Here is a 23366-nt window from a genome sequence, read left to right as displayed (position 1 = left end):
GACATGAACAGACATTTTTCCAAAGAAGACATCCAAATGGCCAACAGGCACATGAAAAAGTGCTCAACATCACTCGGCATCAGGGAAATCCAAATCCAAACCTCAATGAGATACCACCTCACACCCGTCAGAATGGCTAAAATTAACAAGTCAGGGAACGACAGATGTTGGCGGGGATGTGGAGAAAGGGGAACCCTCCTACACTGTTGGTGGGAATGCAAGCTGGTGCAACCCCTCTGGAAAACAGTATGGAGGTTCCTCAAAAAGTTGAAATTAGAGCTACCATTCGATCCAGCAATTGCACTACTGGGTATTTACCACAAAGATACAAATGTAGGGACCCGAAGGGGTACGTGCACCCCAATGTTTATAGCAGCAATGTCCACAATAGCCAAACTGTGGAAAGAGCCAAGATGTCCATCGACAGATGAATGGATAAAGAAGCAGTGGTATAGATACACAATGGAATATTATGCAGCCATCAAAATGAATGAGATCTTGCCATCTGCAACGACGTGGATGGAACTGGAGGGTGTTATGCTGAGTGAAATAAGTCAATCAGAGAAAGACATGTATCATATGACCTCACTGATATGAGGAATTCTTAATCTCAGGAACAAACTGAGGGTTGCTGGAATGGATGGGTGATGGACATTGGGGAAGATATGTGCTACGGTGAGCGCTGTGAATTGTGTAAGACTGTTGAATCACAGATCTGTACTTCTGAAACAAATAACGCAACATATTTTAAGAAAAAAGAAAAAGAAGAAGATAGCAGGAGAGGAAGAATGAAGGGGAGTAAGTCAGAGCGGGAGACGAACCAGGAGAGATGATGGACTCTGAAAAACAAACTGAGGTTTCTGGAGGGGAGGAGGGTGGGGGGATGGGTTAGCCTGGTGATGGGTATTCAGGAGGGCACATTCTGCATGGAGCACTGGGTGTTATGAACAAACAATGAATCATGGAACACTACACCAAAACAAATTATGTAATATATGGTGATTAACACAACAATAAAAAAATAAAAAATATATATATAATGTAAAATGAGTCTCTTGCAGACAGCATATCGATGGGTCTTGTTTCTTTTAGACCATCTGACAGCCTGTGTCTTTTGATTGGGGGATTTAGCCCATTTACATTCAGGGTAACTATTGAAAGATAGGAATTTAATGCCATTGTGTTGCCTGTAAGGTGACTGTAACTGTATATTGTCTGTGTTCCTTTCTGGTCTGTGTTACTTTTAGGTTCTCTCTTTGCTTAGAGGACCCCTTTCAATATTTCTTGTAGGGCTGGTTTCGTGTTTGCAAATTCCTTTAGTTTCTGTTTTTCCTGGAAGTTTTTTTTATCTCTCCTTCTATTTTCATTGACAGCCTAGCTGGGTATAGTATTCTTGGCTGCATATTTTTCCCGTTTAGTGCTCTGAAGAATCATGCCAGCCCTTTCTGGCCTGCCAGGTCTCTGTGGATAGGTCTGTTGCCAGTCTAATGTTACTGCCATTGTAGGTTACAGATCTCTTCTCCCAAGCTGCTTTCAGGTTTTCTCTTTGTCTCTGAGACTCGTAAGTTTTACTATTAGATGTCGGGGTGTTGACCTATTTTTCTTGATTTTGAGGGGGGTTTTTTGTCCCTCCTGAATTTTGACGGCTGTTTCCTTCCCCACATTAGGGAAGTTCTCTGCTATAATTTGCTCCAATATACCTTCTGCCCCTCTCTCTCTTTCTTCTTCTTCTGGGATCCCAATTATTCTAATGTTGTTTCGTCTTATGGTATCACCTGTCTTTAATTTCTGCCCTGGTGATCCAGTGGCTGTTTTATCTCTCTTTTTCTCAGCTTCTTTATTTTCCATCATTTGGTCTTCTAGATCACTAATTCTCTCTTCTGCCTCATTTATCCTGGTAGTTAGAGCCTCCGTTTTTTATTGCACCTCATTAATAGCCTTTTTTATTTCAACTTGGTTAGATTTTAGTTCTTTTATTTCTCCAGAAAGGGCTTCTCTAATAACCTCCATGCTTCTTTAAAGTCCAGCTAGTATCTTTAAAATCATCATTCTGAACTCTAGTTCTGACATCTTACTAGTGTCCATATTGATTAGGTCATTGGCCATCAGTCCTGTATCTTGTTCTTTTTTTTTTGAGATGATTTTTTCCGTGTGGTCATTTTGTCCAGAGGAGAGTAGATGAATGAGAGAAGAAAATGCTAACAGGGTAACAGCGTCTCCAGATAATATACACTAAACAAATCAGAAAAGACCTGAAACCAGGGGAAAAGAAAGAGAAAGAAAGAAAAAAAAAAGAAAAAGATAAAAACAAACAAAAACGAGCAAACAAACAAACAGAATATGATTAAATTTGATCAGGCTGGTGCATAGATCGGTGCCACACACTAGATTTGGGGTGTATTTTGGTCTGTTAGAAGAAAGTGCCTCCCAAAATTTTAAAGAAAGAAAAACCTATATATGTACAAGAATAAGGGTTAATACAATGAAGGGATGGAATATGAATATAAAGATGAAAATTATAAAAGATTACATAAAAGGAATTGATAAGAAGTTGGTTGAAAAAAGAAAGAAGAGGATAAAAAAAGGGAGAGAATGTGATCAGGCAGGAGACTAGAACAAAGCCATACACTAGAGATTTAGGGTATAATTTGATCTGTTAGAAGAACCTATCCCAAAATTTTAAAGAGAGAACAACTTATATATATATGCCAAAAATAAGGGTAACTACTATGAAGGGATAGAATATGACTCTAAAAATGAAAAATAAAAATGTTTTTTTAAAAAAGATTGATAAGATGTTGGTTGAAAAAGGGAAAAAGAAAAAATTCAAAAAAAAAAAGACACTGAAAAAAAGTAACTTTGAAAGACTAAAGAATCATGGTAAAAAAGCCATGAATTCTTTGTGCAGTATTCCCCTAGCACTGGAGTTCTGCCCTTCTCATTGATCGGTAAACTTGGTCTTGGCTGGCTGTTCTTGTTGATCTTCTTGGGGAGGGGCCTGTTGCCGTGGTTCCCAAATGTCTTTGCAGGAACTGCCCCGCCCTTGTCGGGCCAGGCTAAGTAATCTGCTCGGGTTTGCTCTCAGGAGCTTTTGTTCCCTGCAAGCTTTCCATACAGCTTTGGAGAACCAGAGTGAAATTGGTGGCCTCCCAATCTTCACCCCAGAGGAGCTGAGAACTCGCGGCCCCGCTCCTCGTGCGCCCCCAGAGAAAAGCAGTCAATCACTCCCATCTCCCGGGTCTCTGGCTGCACTCCGTGCTCACCCGGCCTGTGACCCAGCATTTCTATCTCTGGCACCCGACCCGGTGTGGAGTCTCCAAACCCAGCAGATCCCTGTGGTGTGCTCTCGGGCCACTCCTCCCAGGGGAGGAAGGGGAGTCTCCCCAGATCTGCCTCTTGTTGGGTCCCTGCTGGAGGATCAGTGGCCCGACTGGGCCGTGGATCACTGTTTATGGCAACCCCGAGCTGAGAGCCTGCTCCTCGGCTCCATCTCTGCAGCCGGCTTCTCCGCTCCGATACTTGGGAGCTCTGCTGTGCTCAGGCACCCCTGGTCTTCCTGTGACCCCGAGGGTCCTCAGACCACACTGTCCCGTGAGGGTTCCACCCCCCGCTTAGTCACTGGAGCGACGTCCCTCAGTGGAGCCGACTTCTAAAAGTTCCGATTTTGTGCTCCATGGCTCTACCACTTGCCAGAAGCGGCCGACGGAGGCCCCCTCCCCCGCCGTCTATCCTCCCGAATATGGCCTCGGATTTGCTTCTCTGCACGTCCTATCTTCCAGAAAATGGTCGCTTTTTTGTTCAGAGAGTTATTGCTATTCTTTTCTTCAATCTCCTGTTGAGTACATAGATGTTCAGAATGGTTTGATCCCTATCCAGCTTAATTCCTGAGACCAGACGAAATTTAGGTCTCCTACTCCTCCGCCATCTTGCTCCTCCCTCCAGACTTGAATTTCAAATTTCTGAAACTTCAATATAAAACAAGCATATTGCTTTGTCTTGTTCAATGACCAAATTCTCAATACAAGGTCCATGATATAACTTACACAACTTTAACTATAGGAAAAAAAATCTACATTTTTTTTAATTTAAATGTTTCATTTTGAAATGATTATAGATTCACAGGAGGTTGTCAGGGCAGAAAAATGGCACCAACCCTTCACCAAGTTGCCCCTAATGGTTACATCTTTCATAATTACAGCACAATACAGAGTAATTCAATAGTGTGTATGTATATTTTATCACATGTGGAGTTGTGTAACCGCTACCTCCATCAAGATACAAAACTGTTCCTTCCACACGCACATTCCTTCTTGCTGCTGCTTTATACTCACATCCACCCACCACCACATATCTGTTTTCCATCACTTTAATTTTGTAATTTCAAGACTGTTACATAAATATGATCATATAATTATACAGCATATAATCTGGGATATGGTTTTTATTGCTGAGCATTCGTCTCTGGATCCATCCAAGCTGTGCATGCCTCAATAGCTAAGTCCTTTTTACTCTTAAGATTCCTGATATCAGTGGACCACAGTTTGATTAACATTGGCCTACGGACAGACACTACAGTTGTTTTGCAGTTTGGCTATCACAAACAAACACCAGTTTTGAATTACTATCAACAACTGTATACAAGTATTTGTGTAAACATAAGTTTTCATTTCTCTGAGACAAATGCCCAGGTCTACAATTGATGGATTGTACGGCAAGTGTATATTCAGTGTTTAAAGAAACTGCCAACTGCTTTCCAGGGTGGCTGTGCCATTTACGTTCCTACCAGCTGTGTAGGCAATCTAGTTGCTCTGCAACCTCTCCAATATTTGGCATTTTAATAATCTGTTTTAAAAATTGTGGTAAATTACAAATAACACAAAATCTACCATATTCACTATTTATAAGCATATAACTCAGAGGTGTTAAGTATATTCATGTTGTTGTGCAATGGATCTCCAGAACTTTTCCGTCTTTCAAATCTGAAACTCTATACCCGTTAACCAATGACCCCCCCTTCTCCTTTCCCTTAACCTCTGATAACCACCATTCTACTTTCTATCGCTATGAATTTGGCTACTTGAGATACTTCATATAACTGGAATCATATAGTATTTGTCATATTGTGACTGGTTGCTATCACTTGGCTTAATGTCCATTCTGTGTAGCATGTGACAGGGTTGTCTTTTTAAGGCTGAATGATATTCCATTATATGAATATATCACATTCTGTTTATTCTTTCATCCATTGATGGATTTCTTGTGTTTACCTATTGTGTATAATGCTGCTATGAACACGAGTGTGCAAATATCTCCCCAAGACCTACTTTCAGTTCTTTTGGAGTATACTCAGAAGTGAAATTGATAAGTCACATGGTAGTTCTACTTTTGCTTTTTTGAGGAACTGTCATACTGTTTTCCATAGTGGTTTCACCATTTTACCATCCCATTAACAGTGCTCAGAGCTTCTAATTTTTCTACATCCTTGTCAACACTTGTTATTTTCTGATTTTTTAATAGTACTCTTCCTAATGGGTGCGAGGTGATAGTTCATTGTAGTTTTGAGTTGCATTTCTCTAATGATTAGTGATGTTGAGCATCTTTTATTTCTTTTTTTTTAAGATTTTGTGTATTTATTTGTCAGAGAAAGAGAGAGAACACAAGCAGAGGTTGCGACAGGTAGAGGGGGAAGCAGGCAGAGGGAGAAGCAGGCTCCTCGTCAAGCAAGGAGCCCAATGCAGGACTGGATCCCAGGACCCTGGGATCATGACCTGAGCCAAAAGCAGACACTTAGCCGACTAAGCCGCCCAGGCATCCCAAGCATCTTTTTGTATACTTGTTGCTCATTTGTATATCTTCTTTGGAGAAATGTCTATTCACATCATTTGATCATTTTTAAATCAACTTACTTATCTTTTGCTGTTGAGTTGTAGGAGATGTCTACAAATCTGGATATTAATCCCTTATCACTTATATGACTTACAAATATTTTCTCCCATTCTATAGATTGTTTTTTTCACTCTGCTGATTGTGCCCTTTGATGCACAAGTGTTTTAAAGTTTGATGTAGTCCCATTTGTCTTTGCTTTTATTGCCTACGCTTTTGGTGTCGTGTCCAGAAATCACTGCCAGATCCAATGTTGTGAAGGTTTCCCATGTGCTTTCTTTCTTTTTTTTTAATTTTTTTATTGTTATGTTAATCACCATATATTACATCATTAGGTTTTGGTTTTTTTATTTTTTATTGTTATGTTAATCACCATATATTACATCATTAGTTTTTGGTTCCCATGTGCTTTCTGCTAGAAACAAGTGTCTACTGTTTGTAAGCCTCCCAGTCTGCGGTGTTCTGTTAGAGCTGCCCATACGGACTCAGACAATCAGCAATGATGTATAGGACAAATTGAAATTGAAACGAAAACAAATTACGGTACCAGGGCAAAACTTAAATTTCATAATGTAAATCAAGCAAAATACATACAAATATGCTTTCAGAGAACACTGAAACATGGGATAAATCAAAATATAAATAAATGTAGATATTACTTGTTCAGGAGCAATACACTCAAAATTCTTACCATGGCAGTCCTTTCTACCTTGATCTACGGATTCCATGGACACCCATCAAATTCCCGTCAAACTGTGTAAACTGAGTGTAGACAATGTGAGCCTGAGGAACACAGTTGAAGAACCCACACGTGGGGGTCCAAACACTTGTCATAAAGCTACAGCAGTGACGAGAGTATTATCAGAGGAGGAACAGAGGGGACAACAGGGAACCATGTGAATACAGTCATTGATTTGTCAAAGGGACAAAGGTGAAATGACACAGAGGAAGGTCAGCTCCACAAACGGTGATGGAACACTGGGAAATGGGAAAATTGGAATGTATACAAACATTCACTCAAAATAAACATGTGAACAAAATAGACATAAATCTTCAAAGGCAAAACTAGAAAGATTACACAGGAACAACCAACATGACCTTGGGATGGTTGATGAGTTTTTAAATAAAATACCAAAAGCCAGCCCATGAAAAAAAAAATGCTGGTGTTTACTTCATTAAAATGTAAAATGCTTCCTCTGTGAAAGGTCCCACTAAAAGAACAAAAGACAAGCCAAACCGGGAGAGCATATTTGGAAAACACATCTGAAAGAAAGCTTCTATGAACAATATACAAAGAAAAAAATATATACAAAGAAATTCCAAAAGAAAACAAGACAAACAATCCAAATAAAAATTGGTAAACATCTGCAAACACATTTAACCAAACAAGATATACAGGTGACAAGCATATAAAATAATGCTCAAGGTAATTCATCAGGAGGGAAAAGCAAATGAAAACAACAGTGACATAACACCACATGCCTACTAAAATAGCCAAGATCTTAAGGAAAAAAATAGCAACAGGAACTTTCCTTCGTTGCAGGTGGAATGCATAAGGGTACAGCCACTTTGGCAGTGTTTTCCAAAACGAAACATGCTCTCATCATGTAAGCCAACAATTGCAGTCCTGGGTATTTGGACAACTGCTTTGAACATTCCCGTCCAAACAAAAGCCAGTATGCAATTATGCACATCTCCCTCTCCATGATGGCCAAACACCTTTAAAAGTCAGGGTATCCTTCAATAGGTGAATTAATAGCCAAGTGAGGTACATCTAAGCACCCATGAATGGAATACTATTCAGCAGTATGAAAGGATTTCTCAAGCCATGCAAGGACATGGATGGATCTTACGGTCTATTACTACGTGAAAGAAGCCAAGCTGAGTAGACTACACGCTGTGCGCTCCAGTTTATATGACATTATGGAGATGGTAAGAAGAGCCGTGACTGAGAGTAGATGGGGCAGTTGAATAGAGTAGGGTGATAGGAGGCAAGATGGGCGGGTTTGCAGTGGACATCCCGTGAGGGGAATGCAAATCAAGACCACAGTGTGCGCCTCACACCCATCAGAAGCACTATTATAAAAACAATGGACATGAGGGCGCCTGGGTGGCTCAGTTGGTTAAGCGACTGCCTTCGGCTCAGGTCATGATCCTGGAGTCCCAGGATCAAGTCCCGCATCGGGCTCCCTGCTCAGCAGGGAGTCAGCTTCTTCCTTTGACCCTCCCCCCTCTCATGCTCTCTTTCTCTCAAATAAATAGATAAAATCTTTAAAAAAAATATGGACATGAGTTGGAGAATGTGGAGAAATTGGAACCCTAGCACGTTACTAATGAGACTGTAAAATGTCGCAGTCACCGTGAAAGAGTCTGGCAGTTCTTCCAAAAGCTAAATGTAGATTTAACATTGATCTTGCAATTTCACTCCAAATCTGAACCTTAAACACTAAACCCAAACTCAAACCTGAACTCTAATCCAATCAGAAACCACAGCCCTTCTCCAGCCCAGGACCCTACTCCCTAATGGCTGGTCTGGCTTAGCACACTTGACCCCTGTCTCTGACACTAGACTGCTGCTCTTAAATCTCAACCTGCTACATTCACTCAAACCTCCCCCACAGGCTGTGCTTTGGAAATTAGATCTCCCAGGAACATGATGGACCCCATCCACCACCTCCTGTCCACCACCTCCCGTGTAGGCCCTGTTCCTCTGGGCATCCTCCCACCCTGCCCCCCCCCACAGACTTCCAGGTGGGGAGCATGGGTGGGAAGCCAGAGGAGGGGCAGCACTGGAGGTGGCAAGGGGGAAGGAGAAAGAGGTTGAAGACATCTCTGCCAGCCTTCTAGCAGCATGCCCAGGCCCAGAGCAAGAGGAGTGGAAAGATGCCTGACTGACAGGCCATGGGGCCTGCCTGGGTCAGGGCCATCGGTCAAGCATCCTGGAGAGGATAGGGCTTGGGGTCCTGTGTCTGCCCCTCCTCATGTGGAGGGGCTACAGGAGAGAAGGTCTATCTCTTCCTCTGCAAGTTGGGTGTGTGGAGCAGGTGATCCCAAGGGTTCCACATGGTCAGAGACGTGTCTGTTGGACTCCTCCAGGGATGTCCCACTATGTTTGAGAACCCTGGTGGTCCTTTTAGTAGAGTGGCTTGGGGACTCAGAAGGCCAGGGAGCTGGTGTGGTTCAGAATGTGGCCAAGCAGAACGACTCCGAATCCAGCCAGAGTCTAGAGAGGCACCCACCCTTATAAGAGCCTTGGGTCTTCACTTGGCAGTGGGGCCGTGGTCATTGTCCAGGTCTGGTGTGACGGCCTTGTGAGGACTGGGCATCCAGGTACACAGGAGAGGCTCACAGTCTTTCTCACAGCCCTGGAGCCTGGCACCCACTCCTCTGCCCAGAGGTGGGTTTTATTCCCTGGTGTCCCACCTGGGCTGCAGTATGGATGCCATCCTCCAAGGGGCCCGAGGGAGCAATGGGGCAGGGATGGTCATTCTGGTGTCCTGGGCTCCCACTCAGCACACACTGCCTCTTACTACCATCTGAGTCCCAAGTGTGACCTCCTCACAGCTGGAAGGGACTCTGAATGTTCTCATCTCTTCCTGAGTGGGGGGCGAGTAAGACCCAGATGCCACACTCCGGTGGGATCCCTGCCCTCAAGGAGCTCACAGTCTGGAGGGCAGAGGGGCAAAGGCAAGGCACCCCAAATGGCCAGAGGACCCGAAAGTAAAGCAGGGCAGCCCGAGGAGGCCAGTCCAGCTCAGGCCAGCACTGTGACCCAGTTCCCTAGGCCCCTCGGACCCGCAGGCCATACCAGCTCTTGACCTCATGGTGCCCCAGAACTGGTGGCAAGGAGGGAATCAGGAGCACAGCCACAAAGGCAGGGAGCCGTCAGGACAAGGCCATGTGTCTGGGGAGAGAGTGGGGAGTCCTACGCCCTGAGATTAGGGGTGCAGGGCCGAGACAGCGCCAATGGTGCTGGCCAGCTCTACTTGCTGAGGGCTCACCCAGGCCCCACTCTCATGACTGTCCTCACCAGCACAAGTATGGGGGGCCCTAGGAGCTGGGAGGGCAGGGTCAGGGCCTGGTCAGTGCTTTTGCGGGAACTTTCCAGTGAGGTGTGCTTGAGAGCTTCTCCTCCAAGGTCAAGCTTCCTATTGCCACTGCCAGAAGAGGGTCTGAGGGGGACCTGGGGGACCCTGACCCCTGAGGGGAACAGGGAGCAGAGGGTAGGATCTGGGAGAGGGCAGGCTCTACCAGCTGAGCTGGTGGCCTTGCAAGCTCCACTCCCTGGCAAGACACTTGTCCAGCTGTAGAGAGCGATCCTCCAGACCCTACCTTGGCTGCTTCCCAGTGGTGACTTTCTAGGCCAAAGGGGGAGAGTGAACATCTGTGTCCATTTCCTGCTTCATCAGGAGGACCCATCCCCTCCTTGAGGGAAGGGCTGTCCCTCCAAGTATGGGCTGTGGAGGTTTGTGTGAGTACTGCTCTGGGGTCCTCTCACTCTGCTGCCTGTCTGCCTTCCCCCAGCACCTTCTCCTCAATCCTGGGTGCCTGGCTGGACCAGTCTCTGGAGGGCTTCTGTCAGCTTCCATACCTTCCTCTCTAGGATGCTAGTGAACCAAGCACAACTTAACATGCCTGGTTTGGACCTGCTGCTCTGCCCAGATGCTCTTGCCCAGCTGGAGCCCACTGAGGCCAAGCCAGAGGGTCAGGAGAACTGGGGGGTGGCTGCTGTGATGAGGGGGAGGGGGCTGGACCACAAAAACAGGAGCAGAGCGTGGCCTCAGCCCACTCCCCTGGTGAACTGCCGTCTGCAGACACTTCTTGGGATGTGTCTCTTGGGTTGGTTTGGGTTTCGCTTGAAGGCAAGGGGATGTTTTCTGTGTTGGGAGAGTCATATGGTAAGGTAATCATGTTGGTTAAACAGTCCTCTGCCCGCAGCTCATGTCTGCTCTACAGCCAGGTCTAGAGCTAATGACAGCTGTGTCTTCAGCTCCAGCACCAGAAATAGCAGCCACAGTACCAGCATTTTAACATGTATATAAAGTAAAAATTATCTTTTAAAGCATTTTACATTGTCCAATTCAGTGGCATTAGTACATGCACAATGTCTTGAAACCATCAGCCCTGTCTAGTTAGAGAACACTTCACTTCAAACAGAAACCCCATCCCCCTCCTTAAACAGCCCATCTTCATTCCCCCACTCCCCCAGACCCTGGCAACCAACCATCTCCTTTCTGTCTCCATAGCTTTACCTGTCCTGCACATCTCATGTGAGTGGAATCATACACTATGTGGCCTTTGTGTCTAGCTGCTTTCACCGAGCATAATATTTTCAAGGTTCCATCCATGCTGTAGCATGTACCAAAACTCCTCCTTCCTGAGGCTGAATATTCCACTGTACATGGAATAAAATAAATTTTATTCATTCCATGTCCATATCTGTAAATGGACTTATCCATTGTTGATGGACATGTGGGTTATTTCCACTTTTGAGCTATTGGACTAGTGCAAACATGAACATTCAGATACAGATATACATCTGAATGTCTGTCTTCAGCTGTTTTGGTAGGAGTAGAATTGCCTAGTCAAATGGCAAGTCTGAAACTGCTAAACTGTTTTTGACAGAAGCTTCACCACTGTACCTCTCCCCCCACTCCAGCAATGTATGAGGCTTCCGACCTTACCAACACTTATTTTTTGTGTTTTAAATTATAGTCACCTTGATGGGTATGATGTGGTATCTTACTGTGATATCTCTGTATTCTTGATACAAGACCCTTATCATATTTATTATTTGCAAATATTTTCTACCATCATTTGGGTGGTTTTATTTTGTGTCCCTTGATACACATTTTTTAAACTATTTATTTTAGAGAGAGAGCTAGTGAGAAAGAACATGAGCTGGGCGCGGGGAAGGAGACACCAGGAAGCCCGATGTGGGGCTCATTCCCAGGACCCTGGGATCATGACCTAAGCCAAACGCAGACGCTTAACCAACTGAGCCACCCAGACACCATGATAAACAACATTTTTAAGTTTTGATGCAGTCCAATTTGTTTTAGATTTTGTTGCTTGTGCTTTTGGTGTCCTATTTAAGAAACCATTGGTAAATCAAATGACATGAAGATTGGCTCCTGTGTTTTTTTCCTAAGGGTTCTAGAATTTTAACTCTTAAATTTAGGTATTTGATCCCTTTTAAGTTAATTTTTACATATGCTGTGAGGTAAGGTTTCAGCTTTACTCTTTGGCGTGTAGTAAATGCACTTTTCCCAACACTACTGTTTGAAGAACTGCTTTCCTTCATTCAATGGTCTTGGTGCCTTTGTTGAAAAAAAAAAAAATCCATTGACCACATGCGTATGGATTTAATTCTTGGATCTCAGTTCTATTCCATTGATCTAGTATCTGGCAGCCTGACTGAATTTGTTTATTAGCTCAAACAGTTGTGTGTGTGTGTGGTGGTGGGGGGCTATTCTTTAGGATTTTGTACATATAAGAGCTTGTCATCTATAAATAGACAGTTTTACCTCCTACTTTCCTATTTGGATGCTTTTATGTTTCTTGCCTAATTGCTCTGTCCAGATCTTCCAGTGGAATGTTGAGTAGGAGTCATGAAAGTGGATGTAGATGTCTTTGCCTTGTTCCTGATCTTAGGGAGAAAGCTTTCAGCCAACTAAGCATGATGTTACTTGTGGGTTTTTCATAAATGCTCTCTATCATGCTGAGGACATTCCCTTTTATTTCTACTTGATTGAGTTCTCTTATTGTGAAAGGATGTTGGATTTTGTCAAATACTTTTTCTGCAGCAGTGGAGATGATTGAATTTTCCACTTCATTCTACTAATCTGGATAGGTCGCTCTTCATATATGGAACCTTTAAATCTCTGGGATAAACCCCACTTGGTCATGATGTATAATCCTTTAATTTGCTGCTGGATTCTGCTTGGTATTATTTATTGTGGGATTTCTGCATCTATATCAGAGGGCTATTGGTCTGTAGTTTCCTTGTGACGCCTTTGGCTTTGGTATGAGGCTAATGTTAGCTTTGTAGATATCAAAAGTGTTCCCTTCTCTCTTATTTGCTGGATGAGAAGTGGTATTAATTTTTCTTTAAATGTTTAGTAGTATTCACCAATAGAATGTTTTGCAGTTTGTGTGCTTCTAGGAATTTGTACATTTCATCTAGATAATCCAATTTGTTGCTCAATTGTTCATAGTCTCTTACAATAAACCCTTTTTTTTTTGAGTCCTGTCTACATTTCTCTTAGTCAATATAGCTGTTTGGACATTTTTTTTCCATTTTTTCAGAAAAACAACTTTTGCTGATTTTCTCTACAGCTTTTCTGTTCTCAACTACATTACTCTCTAACATTTTTTTAGGTTTACTTTGCTTTGTTTCTAGTTCATGAAGTGCATGTGACTGACCCCTGGCAATGCCAGCCTCAGGATCACCATCTCTAGGTTATGGCTGACCAGATAGCTGAACACTTACAGACTGGAGTGGCCCAGGCCAGCACAACCCCCGCCCCCCAGCATGCCAGCACAGGTCACCACAGACTCTGGTCTACGGATGAGCATGATGCGTGACAGTTGACAGGCCAGCCTGGAACTCTGTGGACCACCTGCTGCCTTAGGTACTTTTTGCTTTCCAGGACCCTGAGGACTAGCTGACCCTGGCCAAGGAACACAGCCAATGGGCATGGTGCCCTGCCTGCAGCCAGGCATTTCCCTCACCCCTGCACAGCTATGGGTCACTGCCCCCATGCCCACAGGCACGACAGAGCACTCACTCACACACTGGGTCTGATGACTGCAGTTCCCTCCTCACGTCTGCATCTGCCCACAACCCTCCCAAGGGTCCCCACTGCTTCGCACTGCTCCAGACTTTTTCAGCGTAGATGGAATCTCAGATTCTACCGTCAAGGCCAATGGTGAGCGAGAGTCCTGTCCGCCCTTCCCCCAGGAGAGGAGAGGCCCCCTTCAAGGACCTCACTCTTCACCAGGTGCGGAGGGGCAGCCGAGTCCCACCGATACTCTCTGGTGCCCCTGCAAATGCCAGGCACCAGGGGTCTGAGACCACAGGAGATGCGGCCGGTGGGAAGGGACGATTTCAGAAGAGGTGAGAGGGTAATTGAATTTTTGTACAACAGGTTAAAAAAAAAATCTTTACTGATTTGGACAATATTGGTCATAAATATCAAAAGCTACACTTTGAATTCTACATTAAAATCCTCTTTCTACCATAGCTGGGAGTTGTGATTTTGTTTTCGTTTTCTGTTTAAAAGAAACACAGACCCACTCCTCACTCAGTAGATAGTCTTGCAGGCTTATCAGCTTATTAGGTGAGAGAAGCGAGGAGGGCCAGCTACATTGCTCTGGGGGCTCTGAGATACCCCAGGTGCCCCTTGCTCAGAGGACACGTCAGTGTTGGGACCCTGGACAAGAGCAGAGACGGCCCCCCAGAATCCTGGCATTTAGAGGTTGAAGGTACTTTCTCAGCACAGCAACCACTAAAACTTGAGAGCCTTTAAAAATAGTGCTTGCCAGGACCATTTCCTTTCTCAGGACAGTAGCTGCTCCAATTGGGGAAGATGGAACACACTCTGCTTCTCTTGCTGAGATTTCTTCTGACCACCGATTGAGAAATTGTGGTATTCAAGATCGAACTCCGGAATTTCCTCGGCCGAGTGGGGAAAATCATACAAAAGCAAAAACAAAACAATAAACGAAGCAGGTGAGAATGTGCAACGTGGCCAGAGGAAGATTACTTGTAAGTGGACTAAGGGCAGGCAGGACTTGACCTCCATAACCCTCCCCAAGGGCCTCACAGCCAACCCTTTACCTAGATTTATTTTTTTATTATATGTTCAGTTAGCCACTGTGTAATACACTATGTGTTTTTTGATGTAGTGTTCCACGATTCATTAGTTGCGTATAACACCCAGTGCTCATCACAGCACGTGCCCTCCTTAATGTCCATCACCCGCTACCTTATCCCCCCACCCCCCTCCCCTCTGAAACCCTGTTTGTTTCCCGGAGTCCAGAGTCTCTCATGGCTCGTCTTCCTCTCTGACTTCTTCCCAGTTTTCCCTCCCTTCCCCTGTGGTCCTCCACGCTATTCCTTATGTGCCACATGAGTGAAACCATACAATAGACTTTCTCTGCTTGACTTATTTCACTTAGCATAATCTCCTCCAGTCCCATCCATGTGGATGTAAAAATTGGGTAGTCATCCTTTCTGATGGCTGAGTAATATTCCATTGTATATATGGACCACATCTATTTTTTTTAAGATTTTATTTATTTATTTGAGAGAGAGAGAGCATGAGAGGGAAGAGGTTCAGAGGGAGCAGCGGACTCCCTGCTGAGCAGGGAGCCCAATGCGGGACTCGATCCCGGGACTCCAAGATCATGACCTGAGCCGAAGGCAGTCGCTTAACCAACTGCGCCACCCAGGTGCCCCCATATGGACATCTTTATCCACTCATCTGTTGAAGCGCCTCTTGGCTCTTTCCACACTTTAGCTACTGCGGACATTACTGCTATGAACGTTGGGGGGCAGGTGCCCCTTCTTTTCACTACGTCTGTATCTTTGGCTTTACCTAGATTTAAACCCTCCTGGGGTTGTCTCTGACCTGACCCCCTTTTCCTGTTGGCTTCTTATCCAGGGTAAAGACTTGTGATGCAGAATTTAGACCCAAAGCTGCAACTCAGTCCATAAGCATCCCTGCTCCCTGTACACAAGGAGTTCCAGCATCACCACTATCTATGCCTTGCACAACTGTTCACCCCAGAAACGCCCACCCCATCAGGTACACCGTGGTCACTCCTGTCTGGCTGAGACCTCATGACTGTGTCCTGGTTACGTCATGGGGGTGCAAACTTTTCCCACGAGGAGGTGGAAAAATGCAGCCTGAGCAGAGGGGTGCTACCAGAAATGATGATCCACGGGCAGCACGCAACTGCCTCACCAATGAAACACTGGAATGGTTCCAATCCAGGTGGCAAACACACACGCCCTGAGCTTGCTGGAGTGCCCTTCCAGGTCCTTCCCCAGGACGAAGAGCTGAAGGGCAAGCCAGGCAAGCCAGGGAACCTCCAGTGCACCTGGTCACATACTGCCGACATCTTCCCCTGAAGAGACAGCCTGCAGAGGCAAGAGACGGGTGAATGATGGGGACAATGCTGAGTTAGCCCCTCCTCCTCAACGGCTGCAACTGGACACACAGCACGGGGCAGAAGCTAGAGCAACATGGAGCAAGCAGCTACTGGACCACACGTGGCAGTTCTGGGTGGTTTAGTGCGTTGGATGGTACAGCATGAACGCGCAAGGAACTGATGAATCGCCGTGTGTGCAGCGGTCACGGGTTCGCACCATGAACACACAAGCACCACTTGATGGCACACCACGGCTGTGCAGACGGGAACTACAAGCAGCAGAACGATGCCAAGTTTGCACCTGGCCTGTGAGTGTGCAGTGAGACATTGTCTACTAGCACCAAGTGGGTGTGCTAGAACCAAAAGCCTGATGATGAGAACAGGAGCAAATGTGAGGCACTGTAGGTGTGCAGGGGGCATTGGATCGCACATGGCAAGTGTGCACACCGTGCACCTGAGAGTAGTGTGAGTACCAGCATTTGAGGGACATGTGGGACGCGTGGGAGGAGCGAGGACATGGTAGAGCAGGAGTTCCAGGGGTGGAGGCTGACAGGACACGTGTGCAAGGGGTGACTGCTGAATAATGCGGTGTGTGCCACGGCACGGCTGGACAGCACACAGGGACGTGTGCAGACACAACTGTCCGATGGCAGTGGGGGGGGGGTAGTACTACACACGGGGAGGTTGTGGGACTGCCCGCGGCTCCTGGGCAAGGAGCAGATGCTGGGCGTCGAGGTGGGCACGAGACAGAGCAGTGTGCCTGCTGAGTCCCTGCGAGCACAGGGGAGTGACTTATGTTGGTCAATTCGACACATCGACTTGGCCAGGCCACGGTGCCCAGCTGTTTGTTCAAACGCCAGTCTCCATGCTGCTGTGAAAGCATCCTTTAGATGTGATTAACTCTGAATTCCACGGACCTTGATAAAGCAGATCATCCCCCACAATTTGGGCGAGCCTCATCCAGTCAGTGGAAGGCCTTAAGGGCAAGGACAGAGGTTCCCCAAAGAAGCAATTCTGCCTTCAGACTTCAACACACTAACCCTGAGTTTGCAGACTTTGGACCCTAGACCACAAAGTCCACTCTCCCCTCAGTCCCTGGCCTGCTGGCCTGCCCTGCAGATCTCACTCACCAGCCCCCACCGTCTCTCGCTCTATTCTGTGGGTTCCATTTCCCTGGAGAACCCTACTACTGTCACTGTCGAGTGGCACACGGAGTGCAGAGTGGCTGTGAACCAAGCACCGACTGCTGGTGGCCTAAGATGGCCAGCACATGTGAAGGGTGGGAGAGGGACTACGGGGGGCTCTGGACACCTGGGGCAAGGTCCAAGCCCTCACTGGGGCCTGGGGGGCACAGGCAGTGCTGTCACAAATAAGAGGGACATAAAATCACGGGTGCCAGCCGACCCTGAGGGGCCCCTGAACAGTGCACCTGTAACGCCTAGGGGCCTGCATGAGGGACAAGGTATGAGGTCTGGCCTGGTGCCCGGACCATACAGACATCTTTGGCTCCGGACTCTGGATGGGGGCTAAGGGGAAGCACAGGCCAGTAGGGGGACGGCAAGCTCTATGTAAATAGTGGTTCTCCTGTGGGATAGACACAAGAGGTCCTGGGCCCCAGAATGTCGGGCCTACACAAGGAGGGGCTTGCTCCAGGGCAAGATGGAGCCGAGCAGGGGCATGGTCCTACTGCAGAGGGAACCGTGCAGGACAAGCCAGCTGCCTCACACTGCTGTGGATGGGAGGCCTATGGGCTGGGATGCTGGTCCTTGCTGAGGGAAGGCTGGGGGCACCAGGAATCCCAACCACATGCTGCCCCCATGCCTGAGTCCCCAGCACACTCCGGGCCTTCTGGCTGCAGATCTCACTTAGCAGGACCTCCCCACCCACCCTCTCACTGGATCCAGAGCACTCAGCCCTGGCTAAGTCTCATGAAGACAGGGAGCCCAAACCCTCTGCACAGGCATCAGGGTCCCGGGGATGCCAGTGGACAGTCAGGACAGTACCACACCCTTAAGAGCACCTGAGGCCACGAGGCTCCGCGGGAAGGTGACCTGTCCCATGCCACACAGCAGCACAGAGCTTTATTTCTGGAAGGCGCTGTGGAAGAGACTGCCTGCCTTCCGTGCCGGTGCCTCGGGGCCCCGCCTGATGCAAGCCTCATGCCCTAAAGAGAGGCAGTGGCAGCCACAACCTCCTCCAGCTGCTGGAGGAGCTCCCCCGGCTGCAGTGAGAACACGCTAGTGTCCACTCTCTGGAAGTCGGGGTGGGCCACCACGGAGGCCAGCACCTCTGCAATCCGGCTGACATCAAAAGCAGCCTGCTGGGGGCCCAGCCCCCTGCCCGCACTGCCCTCCATGTCACCAGAGCCCAGCTCTTTCGTCAGAAGCAGCAGCCTCCTTTCAGCGATGATCTTGAGGAAGTGGTAAAATTCTTCAAAATTGATCCCGGAGCAGGACCTCATGATGACCTGGCCAGAGAGGAGCACCAGTGAGCCGCGGCTTGCTCGCAGCGCCAGGCAAGTGTCTGAGGACTATGGGCAGGGCCCAGTCCCAGAGGATGGGAACAGAGATACCCGGGAGCCAGCCAGCGATGGGTCTGAGTCCTGCAACCTGGAAGCCCCAGTGACCTGCCTCAGGACCACACCGACCTTCACACGGGCAGGCTGGCGGCTACCACGTCCCCAAAGCCACAGCTCTGAGCTTACGGAACAGGCCCTCCTCTGAGAATGCAGGCTGCCCTGAGGGCTGCCCCACGCCCTCCCCACCCTGCAGCCCTGGCCCTGCAGAGCCCCTCCCAGTCCTTCCCTCCTGCCCAGGCTGGCCCACCTGGCAGTGATGGTCCCAGTCAGGCATAGTGTCCCTCCACTGGCTGACCTCCTGCTGCACGGCCCGGAGCTCTTGCTGCAGGAAGTGCCACATATTGGCCAGGTTACAGCCGTTGACCCAGTTGTGGTTGATGGAGATGGTGTCCTCCTGGAAGGGGTGGGGTGTGGGTGTCCCCATGAGTCCACACCAGACCATCCCCCAGCCCTGTCCTGAGGTCCTTGCAACCCTCCTCGGCCAGGAAGGGCTGCTCCTGTCTCCCGGTAGGTGCTAGCATAAAGACGGGGCTGGATCCTTCTGAGTGCACAGCTAACCAAGAGCAGGGCTCCCAGGGAAGCTCCACGGTGTAGAAGGACCCACTGCTGCCCAGGGAAGAAACGGGGGCTGGTGGCCCTTCTCCGGTCCGTGCAATCCCATACCCAGGCTCTCTAGGGGGCAGCCTGCCCACTGTGGGATCAGGAGGGGTACGCCTGGCCCTCTCTCTGTGGAAAGGCATCTAAGAATGTGTCAAGGGTGAGGAGTGTGCTGGGTAAGCCGAGGGGCAGATCAACCGGAGATGGACGCTCTGGGCTTGGGGTCAGACCAGTGGGACCCCAGGGCGTCTCCCTGACCTGCCTGGGCCGCATGGCACGCACATGCAGTGGGCTCTGCCCACCCTACCAGGTTGTGGACTTGGTGGTGCCACCCGCTGGGCACGAAGACCATCTCGCCTGCCTCCTGCGTGAGCTCCAGGGGTGGGCTGCAGTGCTTGCGCATGGGGTACAGGCGGCCGTCGAGCAGCGCGGGCGAGGTCACGTCGTAGGGCAGGCCACCGTGGCAATCCCGAAGGGCTTCTTCTTGCCCCGGAGGGAAGAAGAACCACCTTTTCCTCCCGCAGATGTTGACAGACCAGCTGAAGGAGCGGAAGATGTCGGCGTGGAACGGTGACCTGTGTGAACCCTCCTGTCGGTGCCTACTGAACCAGAGGTGGCCTGGCGCTTCAGAAAGGCTGGCTGAGCACACGGGCCCCAGGGGCCCCAGCGCTCACACCTCCCCCATCTCAGAGCCCCCAGGGGGCAACGGAGGCATGGAGGCTTGGAAAGGGGACGGCCGGCAGCCTTCCCCACGGCCTAGGCATCTCTGAGAGGCTCTGGCAGAGGGCACAGGGTTGAGGAGAGCGTGTGGGGCAGGGACAAGGCGCAGAGAGGAGGCTGGGAGGGACGCACGGTACCAGGTGCCCGCGGGCCCCATGTAGACAAAGCGGTAGTCGTCCACGTCCAGGACGTCCCAGTACTCGTTGAGCCAGTCGGACGAGAAGTACGCAGGGAGGGTGAAGGGGGGGGGGGGGGGGGGGGCCCTGCGGGGCGTGACGGGGGGGCCTGCGGGGCGTGACGGGAGGGCCCTGCGGGGCGTGATGGGGACCCTGCAGCGCGTGACGGGGGGCCTTGCGGGGCGTGACAGGGGGCCGGGGCAGGAGCGGCCACCTTCTGGCCCCTGTGCCCCGAGCAGGAGACGACCAGAGGTATGGAAGGACACGGATGACGCTGAGCTGCCCTCCGCAGCCGGCGTCCACAGTGAGGCTGGCCACCCTGCGCAAGTCCAGCCAGCACATGACCACAGGCCCAAGCGACCCCACCTGAGCCCCGGGCGAGGAACGAACCCCCGTCGTAAACAGAGGAAACGACGTTGGGGGTGTTGTGATGCCACTCAGATGACCCGTGCAGGCAGCACCGCCATTGTTCCAGACCCCTCTTGCGCCAGATCCGGAATTCCAGCCTCTGGTTGAGCTGGTGCTCTAAGTGCCTCATCTGCATCACGCTGTTCTCCAGAACCTGTGGGCCTCGTCCACGCTCTCGCCCCGCCAGTGACCTCGAGTCTGCCGAGTGGATGCCCAACCAGTGGCCCAAGCACTATGGCCCATGTCCACTGAGGTCCTTCTCCCCTACCCCACAGCCCCCCACTCCTCCTGGTCCAAAAGCCTGATCCCCGCAACCAGAAAAATGCCCCCCCACACACACACAGGAGCACACCAACCCAGCTCCAGAAAGAGTGAGCTCTCCCAACGACGCACTGGAACAAGCTTCTGAGTAGCTCACACATCACTCATGGTCAGAGGCCATGATCAGGGAGAGCCCGAGGAGCACCAAACCACGTGTAGTACCCCAAAACGCCATGCCTCTGCAGGATGTCAGACTCCCACTTATCCCTCAAATCAGGTATCACGGCCCCTAGAGCCGTCTCTGCCTCTCTGGCCTCCCTCTGCTCTGTTTGTTCTGGGGTTTCCAGGGAAAATATATAATATTCAGTCAAAACTGACCTTCAAACGACGGACAGGAACGTCCCGTGTAACACCTATAACACACTTGTTGCCTATTTGAAGCCCACGCCCACCGTGCAGGAGCACTGGGTCTAGGAGTCCTATGTGCTGCTGGATCAAGAGTCCCTGGGGGCCACAACCAGGGTCTGGGTGTCCCTGGTCCACCCCCTGGGGCGAGCTCTCACTGCCAGACAAGACGCTGTGAGGCTGGGAGCATCCACGGCATGCCGGTGCGAGACGCTCTTGGATGGGTCTTGGGAATCGCAAGCGAGTGACTCACTGTAATATCCCTAGTTTCCACATCAGCAAAACAAGAATTCAATCGTTCACTCATTTATACAAAACTCTTCAAGCCCGTACTGTGCCCTATACCAGCTGGTTAGGGTGTGAGGAGGATGGTCTCTGCCTGTGACCAGCACACTGCTGGGTAGGGGAATGGACACAACCCAAGGACCCCCTCTGAGCAAGGGAACCAAGCAGACGGGGTGTGGCTGCCCACGAGTGTGAGATATGTCCCTGAGGCCCCTCGTTGGAGCTCCCAGGGTGGAAGAAGGGTGTGGTCGAACCACAGAAGGCCTCCTTGGACAGGGCAGGAGAGCCGCTGGTCCGTGACGGAGATGCTACACAGCTCGGGCACAGCCTTGCTGGGAAGACGGCTGAGAATGTGAGCGAGCTGAGCAGGGTGGAGCGGGACTTGGGGCAGCCAGGGTGAGTGAGACCTGGCCTGAGCTGGAACAGCGGGCAGCGGACAGGAAAGCCACAGCTAGGTACGACCCGTCAGAGGGCGTGCAGCCCGCAAGGATGGGTCCAGCAGCCAGGACACACGGGAGAGGCGGCCTCGGCCCACCTGGGTTCCCACCTGACGCAGCGTGGCTAGCCCGGCGATGGGGAGAACCTCCAACCACGCTGCGGGAGCCAGATTCGTGCGCGCACTGCAACTCCTACCCGGGGAAACGACACGCTGCTTTGTGCGCTCCGCCCCCTTTACCTGCACAGGTGCCAGTCCTTGAGGTAGAGGCAGCCGCGCGGAGAGGAGTAGCCCCCCTGGATGTAGTCTTTCCAGTAGCTGATGTAGTCTCGGAGGAGCATGTGCTCCTTGGGGTTGGAATTGTACTCCCGGACCCCGCAGTTGGCCACAGGGACGACCACGTCTCCTGAAACGAGAGGCCGTCGGACGTTGCGCGCCCTCCCCCGGACGGCTGCGGCCCCCCAGCCCTGGCTCCTCGCGCGCGCTCCGCACTTACCGTAGTTCCGCAGCAGGTGCTCGAAGGCCGGCTTCCCGCCCGGCGTCACCCAGCGCCTGCGGCTGCCCCAGCCCTCGGTGAAGGAGCTGGAGAAAACGCACGGCACGTTGGGCAGCAGGTAGCCCTTGAAGAAGTCGGCGTAGGAAAAGGAGTCCGGGCTCTCGATGAAGTCCACGCGGCCCGGCGTCGCGCCCACCCCGCCCGCGGGCCGTCCGCGGAGGCGTCGGAAGTGGCTCTCGGCGAACGCGCGCGTCTCCCTGTCCATCCCCGGCCCGGCTCGGCGCCCGCGCTGGACGACAGGGCGGCGGGGGACGCCCGGGTCCCGGGGACGCCGCAGCCCGGCGAGGGGCGTGGGCCCGGCACCCGCCTCCGGCCTCCAACTTCCCTGCTCTTCAAACGGAGAGATGAAAAGGAAGTACTTGCTACAACTGCTTCCGGAGCAGGCGCTGGAGCGGGCACAGGCTGCTCCCCAGCCTCCGTGCCAGCCGGAGCGAGAACCGCGCGGCACAGGCTCTCGGAGCTTGCGGTCGGCCTGGCGCGGCCGAGCGGAATCGAGAGAATGCGGCCAGAGTTCCTGCCGGAGTACGAATCCCGGCGCGCCTGGCCCTGGACGCACGCGCATAGCAGCCTGCGGCCCTCGTTCTGCGCAGGCGCGGGAGCGTCCCACAGCGCCTCTGGAGCGGCTGGCTGGTCTGTCCGGCGTCGGAAGCAGCGCCAGACCCGAGTGTGGCCGTCTTCGCACCGCCCCAGTGACACAGGTAAGCGGCGCCCCCAGTCTGCGGTCGGGCCTGTGCTAGAGTCCTCCCGACCCTCTCCCGGCTCAGTCCCGCCTGCTACTGCTGCCGCGATGAGAACCTCTCCTGTTCTGACAGAGAGGCCCCGGGGCCAAAGGTGGGGTCCCGGGGAATGCTGGGGGCCCAGGGGGATGCTGGGGGCCCGGAGGGGATGCTGGGGGCGCGGAGG

The 23366-nt window shown here is 50.4% G+C and overlaps 2 protein-coding genes across 6 annotated transcripts in view; one reads left to right on the top strand and one right to left on the bottom strand.

Moving 5' to 3' along the window:
• Positions 1-18051: 18051 nt before the first annotated feature.
• JMJD4 (jumonji domain containing 4) lies at positions 18052-22942 on the bottom strand. 5 transcript variants are annotated; one of them, XM_073890462.1, is made up of 6 exons: positions 22404-22942; positions 22148-22313; positions 20074-20199; positions 19578-19791; positions 18867-19013; positions 18052-18508 (listed from the first exon to the last, which is right to left on the bottom strand). In XM_073890462.1, exons 1-6 carry the CDS (start codon positions 22666-22668, stop codon positions 18206-18208), a joined length of 1221 nt encoding a protein of 406 aa, XP_073746563.1. In that variant the 5' UTR covers positions 22669-22942; the 3' UTR covers positions 18052-18205. The 5 variants fall into 5 exon arrangements, with proteins under 5 accessions (XP_073746563.1, XP_025715847.2, XP_025715844.2 ...); XM_025860062.2 differs by having other exon boundaries at positions 19524-19755; XM_025860059.2 differs by having other exon boundaries at positions 19524-19791; positions 22404-22939.
• The window catches only part of LOC141371998 (synaptosomal-associated protein 47-like), a 10892-nt gene continuing 10333 nt past the window's right edge, over positions 22808-23366 (top strand). Inside the window, exon 1 of the mRNA XM_073890461.1 lies at positions 22808-23161. Within this exon, the coding sequence (XP_073746562.1) occupies positions 22808-23161 (354 nt within the window). The remainder of the gene's footprint in view (positions 23162-23366) is intronic.

Source organism: Callorhinus ursinus, unplaced genomic scaffold, assembly GCF_003265705.2.
Source record: "Callorhinus ursinus isolate GAN/ISIS: 27379988/994484 unplaced genomic scaffold, GSC_fseal_2.0 scaffold254, whole genome shotgun sequence".
Classification (NCBI taxonomy): Eukaryota; Metazoa; Chordata; class Mammalia; order Carnivora; family Otariidae; genus Callorhinus; species Callorhinus ursinus.
The sequence above is the reverse complement of the archived record's forward strand: the minus strand, read 5'-3'. Positions and strand labels throughout refer to the sequence as shown.